Source organism: Marmota marmota, unplaced genomic scaffold (assembly GCF_001458135.2).
Source record: "Marmota marmota marmota unplaced genomic scaffold, marMar, whole genome shotgun sequence".
Classification (NCBI taxonomy): domain Eukaryota; kingdom Metazoa; phylum Chordata; class Mammalia; order Rodentia; family Sciuridae; genus Marmota; species Marmota marmota.
Window position 1 is genome coordinate 1,208,687 of NW_026000171.1, and position 12,630 is coordinate 1,221,316.

The window sequence follows — 12,630 nt, forward strand, 5'->3', positions numbered from 1 at the left end:
TTTAGCCCCTACAATGGGGCTAAAAGAATGCCTTCTCAAGATGGCACCCATTACAGCATTCTGAGAACTTGTTGAGCAATATGATCAATTCCTTCTCTAAGGCTTCCTTGTTCTGGAAGAGAAGTCCTTCTAAGAACAACTCCCCAAACTTGATCTTAAGCTTGTAAGAATCATGTGTATCTCCCACAGGTAAGATAGTTGAAGTTATAAATTGCCTTGTACTTTTCTCTGGGATGCCTTAATGCTTCTCCATATCATTAACATTTTTCATCATTTCTGTATTGGTTCCCAGTGTTCTTCCTCTTTCTCTTCTCAGAATACAGTTTCCCCTGTGTTCCCTGCCTCTTTTTACTTACAGAGTCACAAAAAGGGTACTTCTATTCTGCTATTTGCCTCCTCATCAAGAACTCCTGACAGGAAGTCCAATCACAGGCTAGATATATTTGGGGGGAAAGTAACATTCTATGATTCCTGGTGGCATTTGGGCAATGTCACTACCTGACATCATCTATTTGGGGAGGTTGCCCAATCTACAAATTAAACACAAATTAATTTTCCATATTTTAACTATGAAGCCTAAACTCATTAATGAAATATATTGCATTAACTCTGATTTGTCTTATGATCCATTCATTTTTCAGTCTTAATGGCTATCTAATTGCATTTTTTTCCTGGATTCATGGCTGTCAACTAAAACACCTGATGATCTTATCTCCATTTCCTACTCCATCCCCTGTGCTCTCATCCTTCCAAATCTCAGGCCATGGATACTCAAGTGTATGTACTTTATGAGAAACCAATTCAGATACTGGCCTATTATACTAAATCTTAGAAATCATTAAGAAAATACACTTTGAGCTACTCCATTTCTCCAATTGTTTTGCCACATCATATGCAGAAATCTACCAATAACAAGTTTTACTCTGATAAGATCTACATCACTTCTACCTAAGACTACTCACTTGATTACGTTGTGTTTAATTCCATTTCTTAATTTTTCACAATTAATTCTCCAACATGTTATGGTAGAAACTGAGACCTAGCTGCTGCCCTAGTATAATGGATGATCCATATCTTATACAGCAACCTCTTCATTCTGAAAGTAATTCTGCAAACTGCTTGGTGGGGGAGAGAGTACCACATGACAAGAGAACCCCTCTCACTCTCTTTGTAAAAACAATCATTGACACGATTTTTTCTCCTCAGAGACTCCACAGCTCCGCCTGGTGGACGGGGGCAGTCGTTGTGCAGGCAGAGTGGAGATTCTTCACCAGCATTCCTGGGGTACTGTCTGTCACAATAGCTGGGACCTGAATGATGCGAATGTGGTGTGCAGACAAATGAACTGTGGAGTGGCCTTCAATGCCTTGCTCTATGCACAATTTGGAGAGGGATCAGGGCCCATCTGGCTGACAGACATGGCTTGCACAGGGGAGGAGGACTCCTTATGGAATTGCCCTGCCCTGGTCTGGGAAAAGAACAACTGCGGGCACTCTAAAGATGCAGGAGTCATCTGCTCAGGTATGGTCAGTGCATTCTCCACTACCTAAAAGAATGGAAATTGCCAGGAAATAGTGTCTGATCCCTGGGGGAACAGGAGATGAATTGTCCAGAGAGGACTAAGAGGTCATTCCCTCAATTAGTGGAATCAAGGATAGCAGCGAATGATGGATTTCATTTATAAAATGAAATTCTATAAGTTTCATTTTGTCTTGTAAATCTCTAATAGTGTCATTTCACTACTCACCACTATTGTATGACAAGATATTTTTTGTAGAGTATTTCAACTTAAAATCAATCTGCATAATTTTGTTTCTCTAATTTACTATTTTTAAGATTAGCACACAAGTTAGCATACACACTCTGTTTGCAGTGATTTTCAAAGAACAAACAATAATGAGGCCCTACTTTCCTAGGTTGAATTGAGTGTTTGTAATGTAGAGTCACAGATATTTTTGCACTGGGTTAGTAGGTATATAGGCACAGGGATTAAACACATCACAAGGGAATTTATGGGCTACTGGAAAGTTGCAATTCTCCTTTCCAGATTCAAACATCACAATTCTTAGTTTATTGGTAGGAAGGGCCAGAGAACTGTGAGTGAAATGTTGTGAGTCACAATCCTTCCATCAGTACTACAGTAGATTCTCTCAACATTTCTGTTTCAAGCAATTTCTGTATAAACTCATATTGGGAGGTAAATTTAACACTGTGCTCCTAGATCAATGTTGAAAGCAATAAAATATTAATGCATGTTTTTTATGGTAAGAGATCATGTAGTTTAGAACTCAGATCAAGATAGTTATTAAGTGATCTCCCACAAATACACCACATAAACAGTTTTTCACACACCAAACAACTTGATAGGAGAAAATTAACCCAGTATATGAAAAGAAAAGAAACCAGGTAAGTGCCTGCTTTTATGATGATAAATATAAAAAGGAGTACTGAAGGAGACGGGAAAATAGGAGTTGCCCTTTCCCATAATCCAAGCAGCCCAGCGTGAAGGAAGATGCATCCTTCTTGGGGAGTCTCAAGCAATCAAAATAAATAAACAACACATAAGGGTGTCCTAACTTACTTGACAGTGAACTTCTCAACAGGAAATATGTAGACCTGAAGTGAGTGCCATGAAATTTTCATAGAACCAAGGGAAAAATCTGCCAATCAAAAATACAGAATACGGCAAAACTGTCCTTTACAGAGAAATACAAAGACATTATCAGATGACTCCATAAAAAGTTAACATATAATGCAGCAATTCACTTCTGAGCATATATCCAAAGGAAATGAAATTAGGATGTTGAAAAGACATCTGTACTCCCATGTTTATGGCAGTGCTACTGACAGTAGCTAGGAAAGGGAAACAATGTAAGTGTCCATCAACTAATACATGGATACAATGAAGTACATTTACATAATGGAATACTCTTCATCCAAAAAAAGTGAAAAATAAAAAGGAATGAAATATTTTATTTGCTGCAGCATGCATGGCCTGAAGATCATTAGGTTAAGTGAAATTAGTCAGGCAAAGAAGGACAAGGGTCTTCTGATCTCACTATACATTGAATCTGAAAGAGTTGACCTCATAAAAGTTCAGAACATTAGACTAGAATTGTGATTACCATAAGCTGTAACGTGTAGGGGCTAGAAATGGAAAGCTTTCGATTGATCAATTAGTAATAGCCTTTACTTAGATAGGAACAAGAAGTTCTGGTGCACCATTGCACAGTAGGAAGACTATAGATAACAGTAATGAACTTTTTTTCAAAAAGCCAAAAGAGAACATATTAGAAATATATACATCAAGAGATCTATTTACTCTATTAATAGGTATACTATTTATGTTTGGGCATCAATTAAAATAAATTTAATTTAAATGAAAAAAAGGAGAAAAATGCTACAGTTGAAAAGATATGGGGGAAGTTTATATAGTTTATATGCAATGGATTCAATAATATAAGAGAAATGCATTGAAAGGTAAATTTGATAAGAATGAGGATAATGGAAGAAATAAAACTTTTAAGGGAGACAGAGGAAGTTTAAAGTGTCTGGGGAATGGAATGGCATTGGAGGGTTGAAAATATTACATAAAGATTATCTGAGTAGCACAGAAGACAGTGGTGTATTGACTCTGTGTAATCTGTGTAAATTCTGTACACCCTTGCTGTGTCAAAAAAGAATAATTTGTAAGATTGACTCAATGTTGAGATATTGAGGTTAAAATGAGGGGAGAAAAGGCCCCATTGATGACGTCTTTTAAAGAAACTTGAAACTTGCCCAAGGAAGCAATGTGTCCTTGAAGCAAAGAATCAGACAAGGATATATCTGACTGTAAATTTGAATTTACTCTAGTGAGAATGATTCATGTGAATCAGTGGACCTCTACAGATGCAATTTTTCTTTCTTTTTCCAACCAGGTCTCTCATAAACTTCAACTGTTTGGTTTTATCTGCATTGTTTCCTTGAAATACATATACATCCAGCACCTAAAAACATTTCTGGAACTTGGCAAATTCTGAAAAGACATTAGTACTTCAAATTAGAAAACATGGAGGCAGATTCTCAATTTCTCTTCAAATACCTCTCTCCTGTATCAGGCCAGGGTTGGAAGTTTAGATTATGTCTCCTTTGAAGCTCCTCTGCCCCATTTTATCTTTCCTGATTACAAGCATTTTTGCTCATTTCTGAGGTCCCTTAACCACTCTCCTTTTCTCCCACTATCCCTCAAAGTGAAAGTCATGATGCCACTTTGGCTTTCAGAGATGACTGAGAAGCCCAAGAGAATAAGGCAAGTTCAGTCTTCAATGAAGATACTGGAATTATGTGGACCTCTGCCTGGCCAAATATCACATCTGATGGTGATGTTCCCATCTACTCAGGTGACATGGTTCTGTGCCCTAAAGAGTATAGTAAGATTGTGAAGTCATGGGTGAGGAAACAGATGGATGCAGAATCAAGGCTTATGATCAAAACCCTAGAGAACTGGTTGTATGCAGATGAATCCCAGCTACAGGCAGGGTGGAGGAGGCAATCTTGGTCTTAGTGGAATAAATAAAGGGTAATCTTGATGAAAGATGTTGGAAATCAATCCTGCCACCTTTTGTTTACCTGGATAGATTTGAGCCCAAAAGTTCTAATAGTGATGAGAGGTGAGAGAGGCCATTACCACAAGATGAAAGAGCCCTAGTTTTGTAAAAGCTGGAATGTGGAGAATTGGGGATCTACCAGGACCTGGCACAGGTACACAAAGAGTAGTTTCCTGAAGACCAGGTTTCTACACACCCTCCTGGGACTTGATTGAAGTGTTTTTGCAAACAAACCCAGTTTGTAAAGTAGAGGCTACCTCTGTGAAATAAGAGTAGAGATGAGGCACCAAAGGCACACAACATATCCCTGCTGTTGAGGACATGGAGTGGGGATTCAAAAAGGGAGGGAGCTGAAGCAAGAGGAGCTATCCTTGAGAGGCATAAATGAGGTCCCAGTGGAAAGATCTGGATGACACCATATGTCTAACCTCTAATAAGTCACTTACTCTCCCCAGGTTCTGTCTTCTCTGTCAAGACATAAGGACATAAGCACATAAGTATCTTTGACAGCATATCATTTTTAGTAACTTTTAACACATTTAACACTGTCAACAGCATTTATCACTATGGATCTTTAAACACAGCCATGAAAAAGGCCATTATGTTGAGGTATTTAGGAGAATTTATTGGAGATATTTACTGGAGAATTCAGATAGACAGATTTAATAATGGAAATTGAGACTTGAGAATGGATTTAGGATAAATATCACAGTACTTCATTTATTTATACAGGAAGCAACCAACATGCAGACCTTGCCTGTGAGTTACCTATCTGTCTGTTCCTATTAGAGAAGCCACCAAAAGAGTCTATTTGCTGCCGTGTACCAAACACATTCTGCACGTTCAGTTCTTATTAATGCCAATCCTCCAAGTTCCTTAGGCCACAGAGGAAGACCATTTTTCTTGATTGTTTGCTGTGGGCCAGATGCATTCTCCTTTGGAACTGAAACATGAGTGTGTCTCTATCCTTCTGATTTATAACACAGAAAGCAGAATTTGTTCTCTAGTGTTTAAGATGTAAATGGCAAATCTTAAGGTTTTAAAGTTACTTTTATTTGTTTCTGTGTTGTTCTGTTGGAGTTTTCATGGAATTTGGTTAATTATATTTATTCTCCAGTCAGTGGTTCTTGGTAAAATTGTTCTTTTTCTGCTGTCCCTCCTACATAAAGATAAGTCCTGATATCTTTCAGGTGAGATTAGGGAGACTGATTTCCTTTACGAGGACAAGGAGCTGGGGAGTGGCCTTCAGTGTCAGCATAGACTTCACCTTGAAAATTCACCTCCTCTTCTCAGATGAGTCAAACACAAGATGGGTAAGGATCCCAAGTCATTTAGGCTCTGCCATTACCCTCATATTGAGAAATGTTAGGCACAAGACACAGAAGAAATGTTGATACTGTTTCAAACAAACATATAGATGGCTCTGGTGAACCCAAAATCTATGTACCTCACATGACAATCTCTATGGAATTATTTCAATATTAAGAATTCACATGTCATTAAAATACCAGTCTCATGCAGATATTGAAATGTCCTTACCATGCCTTGTGTAATTTCCAGTGTTTGTCATGATTGAAACAACATGCAACCATGAGGAGAAACAAGGAACCTCATGATTTTTTTCTTTTTCTTTTCATGTCATTGTCATCAATCACTGCTTAGTCTCATGAGACTAAGACAAGTGTCCCTCCTACCAATCTTACTACCTGGACAGTTGATTAGACTGGGCCATGATTCTGTCTTCTAAGTGTGATATTTCATAGGAAGAGATTCAAAAAATCTTCACTGAAGCATCACAGATTTAGAAGAAGGGCCAGTTACTATAGCAGAAATGAAGTGGAGAATTTTCATCCTGCCATTTTGCATTGAATTCTTTAATCATTTTCTAAAGCCTCTCACTCACACTCCTAATCCAACCTGACTCTCATTCTCAGAAGAGGGGAGACACAGAGTCAGGCAAAGAGAAGAGGGACAAGTAAGCATAGAGGCAGCAACCAACGTGATTGATCTTTGAGCCAAGGCACACCAAGGACTTTCATTGACCAGAAAAAGTGAGGGAGAGTGAGTAAGGATCCCCCTTCCTATAGTCGTGAGAGAAGGAGCCAACCTGGCTGACACTGAGTTCACACTTCCATCCTCCGCAACTATGAGAAGTGAAATTGTGTTTTAAAGTAAAATAATATCTGTAATAATATTAATTCCTTACCCAATTCTACATCAATGAAAGGATTTGTTTTATCACATAATTAAAAGACTTTAGTCAATATGGAAAGTCATGTTAGAGGACATACTGAAAAAATTATGTTAATAGGAAAGCCCTAGAATGGGTCTTATTCATAATCCACTCTGAAGTTTTCTAAAGAGCAGGTATCATTTTTTCCCCACGTGTTATGACTCTCTTTGACATCTATAGCTAGTCAGGTGTCTGCTCTGGAGGCTGATCTTTACTGTTCCTGTCACTGGACATTATTGAAGGCTGATTTTTATGATGTGCCTGTAGGTCTCATGTTCTTTAAAACATAACCTCTGAAAGATTAGTGATTTCAGTTTGGAATTTTTGTATCTGAATTTTGACTCTATAAGTAAGGTAAATTCTCATTACCCCTCTTTAATAATGATGTAAATTAAAATTACCAGTGTAGTAACACTTCAGGAATCCACCCTTCATGTTAATACATCAGGTTCAGAAAGAAAAGGGAGTATTCAAATTATAATATTTTTAGTAACAATTTTAATGAGGTAGATTAATGATTTTTGTTTTTTAATTATTTTATTTATTCTATTTAGTTATATATGACAGAAGAATGCAATTTAATTCATATTACACAAATCGAGCACAATTTTTCATGTCTCTGGTTGATCACAAAGTAGAGTCTCACCATTTGTGTTTTCATACATGTACTTAGGGTAATTGTGTCCATTTCATTCCACCACCTTTCCTCTCCCATGCCCCCTTCCTTCGTCTCCCTCCCCTTTGCCCTACCTAAAGTTCATCTATTCCTCCCATGCTCCCCCTGCATCCCCATTATAAATCAGCATCCTTATATCAGAGAAGACATTTGGCATTTGTTTTTTGGGGGGATTGGCTTCCTTTTCTTAGCATTATATTCTCCAACTCTATCCATTTACCTGCAAATGCCATGATTTTATTCTCTTTTAATGCTGAGTAATATTCCATTGTGTATATATGCCACATTTTCTTTATCCATTCATCTACTGAAGGTTATCTGGTTGGATCCACAATTTAGCTATTGTGAATTGTGCTGCTATAAATATCTATGTGGCTGTGTCCCTGCAGTATGCTGTTTTTAAGTCCTTTGGGTATAGACTGAGAAGTGGGATAGCTGGATCAAATGGTGGTTCCATTCCCAGTTTTCCAAGGAATCTCCATACTGCTTTCCAGACTGGTTGCGCCAATTTTCAGTACCACCAGCAATGTAAGAGTGTGCCCTTTTCCCCACATCCTTACCAATACCTATTATTCTTTGTATCCTTAATAGCTGCCATTATTGCTGGAGTGAGATGGAATCTTATAGTAGTTTTGATTTGCATTTCTCTAATTGCTAGAGATGTTGAACATTTTTTCATAAATTTGTTGATTGATTGTACATCATCTCTGAGAAGTATCCAGGTGTCATATTAGAGGACATACTGAAAATATGTTACTTAGTCCTTTTATCGATTGAATTATTTGTGGGTTTTTTTTGGTGTTAAGATTTTGAGTTCTTTATATATTCTAGAGATTAGTGCTCTATCTGATATGCAGGTGGCAAAATTTCTTTTAATTTTTTATTTGTTTTAATTAGTTATACATGACAGTAGAATGCACTTATATACTTTAATATATCATACATAGATGGGATTTAATTTCTCATTTTTCTGATTATACATACTGTAGAATCACATTGGTCATACAGCCACATACATACATAAAGTAATAGTGTCTGTTTCATTCTACTATCTTTCTTATCCCCACATCTCCTGCCTTCCCCTCCTTTCATTTCCCTCTACCTAATCTAAGGTAACGCTATTCTTTTTTTTTTTTTTTGCATTACAATTCTTAATACACATATATACCACAATTTTTGTATCTCTGTTTGAATATAAAGTATGTTGACACCCAATTCAAGTCTTCATACATGTACTTTGTATAATGATGTCCATCACATTCCACCATCCTTGCTAATCCCTGCCTCTCCCTTTCCCTCGCACCCCGCTTCCCTATCTATAATTCATCTATTCCTCCCATGCTCTCCCTCCTATTCCCACTATGAGTCAACCTCCTTATATCAGAAGAAAACATTCAGTATTTGTTTTGGGGGGGATTGGCTGATTTCACTTAGCATTATCTTCTCCAAAACTATCCATTTACCTGCAAATGCCATGGTTTTGTTCTTTTTTAATGCTGAGTGAAATTCCATTGTGTATATATGTTACTTTTTTTTATCCATTCATCCACTGAAGGACATCTAGGTTGGCTCCACAGTTTAGCTATTGTGAATTGTGCTGCTCTAAACATTGATGTGGCTGTGTCCCTGTAGTATGCTGTTTTTAAGTCCTTTGAGTATAGACCTAGAAGAAGTCAAATGGTGGTTCCGTTCCCAGATTTCCAAGGAATCTCCATACTGCTTTCAAAATTGGCTGCACCAATTTTCAGTCCCACCAGCAATGTATGAGTGTACCTTTTCCCCCACATCCTTGCCAACACTTAAGTTGTTTGTCTTCAGAATAGCTTCCATTCTGACTGTAGTGAGATGATATCTTATGTTGAGAGCCACAGCCGAGGGAGCCCCAGCAAACTTCCAGCTGATTGGCTCACCATGGCCCCAGCAAACTTCCAGCTGCCAGCTGATTGGCTCCTCTGCGGTGATGCTCACTGGGCTGTTTCCCGCCCTTTCAGACTATGGAGCTGCTCATTAGGGGACTCTTTTGGCTCCACCCATGTGACCCAGCCAAGCGACCTCAAGAGCAGGAGGAGTGGGGGGTTGAGAGGCTAGCTGGAAGCCGGTGGTGGCAGTTGGGCTCTGAGGGAATTCCTGAAGAGCTGGTGTGGTGTGGCGTGTGTGTTCTAAAAATAAAGTTCGTTTCTGCTTGACAAGTGGCTCGTGAATTGTGCCTAGCCAGACTGCGGCATTTGGTGGCTCAGACGGGAAGACTGAGGGTAAGTGATAAGGTAAACTGCTCGCCCCTGAGGGCAGGGCGAAAGGATGGGTAGCCATTTTAAGATTCTTCTTTCATCTTGTTTTGCTTTTGTTTTAAGTTGCCTGTCCCTGGAGATGGGTGAGACGGAAGAAAAACCACTCACATCTGAGGAAAAACTATTTGCATCTGAGGAACGGATAGGGAAAAAGGATGGATGGACATTTCAGGAGGATAGAAATGCTGATATAATGATTTTTTGTTGTTCCATTTTTGTTTCATTCTGTTTCGGTTTTGTTTGGTGTTATCTTGTTGTGTTGTGTTATAGTTATAGTAGAAATATGGGATCACAAATTAGTAAAAAAACAAACCGAAAGAGTGTTAAGTAAATTGTTAGAGGAAGGAGGCATCCCAGTAAACTCCATGCAATGAATTTTCCTTTTAGTACTGCTTTTATAGTGTCCCAGAGATTTTGATATGTTGTTTCTGTGTTCTCATTTACCTCTAAGAATTTTTTAAATCTCCTCCTTGATGTCTTCTATAACCCATTGTTCATTCAGTAGCATATTGTTCAGTCTCCATGTGATGCATAAATTTTTATTTTTTATTTTTTCATTGTTTTCCAATTTCATTCCATTATGATCTGATAAAACGGTAGTAAAAAAATACCACTATTGTCATGTATGTAAGAAATTTTAGTGTCTCTACTTTTTTGGATTTGCTAAGAGTTGCTTTGTGGCATAGTATATGGTCTATTTTATAGAAGGATCCACATGCTGCTGAGAAGAAAGTGTATCCACTTGATACCAGTTGAAATATTCTATATATGTCAGTTAATTCTAAGTTATTAATTGTGTTATTGATCTCTACAGTTTCTTTATTCAACTTTTGTTTGGAAGATCTATCCAGTGGTGAGAGAGGTGTGTTAAAGTCTTCCATGACTATTGTCTTGTGGTCAATTTGACTCTTGAACTTGAAAAGAGTTTGTTTGATGAACATAGCTGGACCATTGTTTGGGGCATATATATTTATGATTTTTATTTCTTGTTGGTGTATGGTTCCCTTGAGCAGTATGTAATGTTTATCATTATCTCTTTTGATTAACTTTGGCTTGAAGTCTACTTTATTTGATACAAGGATGGAAACCCTTGCTTGCTTCCACAGTCCATGTGAGTGGTATGATATTTCCCAGCCATTCACCTTCAATCTATGTATGGCTTTTCCTAACAGATGAGTCTCCTATAGGCAGCATATTGTTGGATCTTTTTTAATCCAATCTGCTAGCCTGTGTCTTTTGATTGGTAAGTTTAATCCATTAACATTTGGGGTCACTATTGAGACATTGTTTGTATTTCCAGCCTTATTTGTTTAATTTTGTTATTTAACTTGGTTTTCCTCTTTGATTACTTTTTCCTTTAATGTGCTACCTCCCTCTGCTGGTTTTCATTGTTGTTTTTCATTTCCTTTTAGTGCTGGTTTTCTAGCTATAAATTTTATTAACTTTTGTTTATCATGGAATGTTCTTATTTCATCTTCAAATTTGAAGCTTAATTTTGCTGGATACAAGATTCTTGATTGGCACCCATTATCTTTCAGAACTTAAAATATGTTGTACCTGGATCTTCTAGCTTCCAGTGTCTGTGTTGAAAAAATCTGCTGTTATCCTTATTGGTTTACCCCTATATGTAATCTGATTCCTTTCTCTTGTGGCTTTTAAAACTCTCTTCTTATTCTGTATGTTCAGCATTTTCATTATAATATGTCTTGGTGTGGATCTATTGTGATTTTTTTGTACATTCAGCATCCTATAGGCTTCTTGGATATGGATTTCTGTTTCATTCTTCATGTCTGGAAAGTTTTCTAATATTATTTCATTGAACAGATTGCTCATTCCTTTGGTTTGGACCTCTATGCCTTCCTCTATCCCAATAACTCTTAAATTTGGTCTTTTTATTCTATCCCATATTTCTTGGATATTCTGCTCATGGTTTCTTACATTTTCACTGTGCTGTCTAAGTTCTTTTCAAGATGATATACTTTATCTTCATTGTCTGATGTCCTATCTTCTAAATGGTCTACTTTATTGGTGATGCTCGCCTTTGAGTTTTTAAATTGGTTTCTTATTTCCTTCATTTTAAGGATTTCTGTTTGAGTTTTTTGTATAACATCTATCTCCCTGTTGAGGTGATCTTTTGCTTCTTGGATTTGTTTATGTAGCTCATTGTCAAAGTGATCTTTCACTGCCTATATTTGTTATCTAATGTCTTCTATGAGATCCCAAAACATTTTATCATGTATAACCTGGAATCTTTCTCTGTCATTCTTTCTGATGTGCTGTCAATTCTTCTAATACTGTGTTGTCTTGAATTATTTGTGGTACTTTCTTCTCTTGTCTTTTCATGTTGCTCGCATTTCTTTCTTTTTTTTTTTTTTTTTTTTACAGCTACATGTGACTGGTGTGTTATTGTTTTTACCCTACGGATTTTTAGTGCTCTTGTATGTTTTCAAGATCCCTCCTTTGTGGGGAAGGACAATGTTAACAGATTCTAATATCAACAGTACATCACCTATGAACAAATTATTGTTATTAAGACACTTATAGTAAGTCTCAATGTCCAGAAATGTTGGATTCATAATGGAATATATATGATTATATAAAATATAATCAGTAGTTTCATAAAAGGTGTACAGTTTCTGGTGGTGGACAGTGAACTAGAGGTCAGGCATAAGATGATATGCTAAAGGGGAAAGATGTGAGGGTATGGGGTTAATATAACTTAGGAAATTTGAAGGAGAAATCTAATGAAGAGGGTTAGAAGCAGGGGAATAGATAGGAGGTAACTTAAGGTAGACAAGTACAAGGGAAGACAGTAGAGCTCATAAAAACAGACACACATATGTA

At 37.2% G+C, this 12,630-nt stretch overlaps 1 protein-coding gene across 1 annotated transcript in view; it reads left to right on the forward strand.

The window, feature by feature from the left end:
* Positions 1-12,630, forward strand: part of LOC107154878 (antigen WC1.1-like) — a 55,530-nt gene that overhangs the window by 33,156 nt on the left and 9,744 nt on the right. The window contains exon 4 of the mRNA XM_048787561.1: positions 1,198-1,521. Coding sequence (XP_048643518.1) covers positions 1,198-1,521 — 324 coding nt within the window. The remainder of the gene's footprint in view (positions 1-1,197; positions 1,522-12,630) is intronic.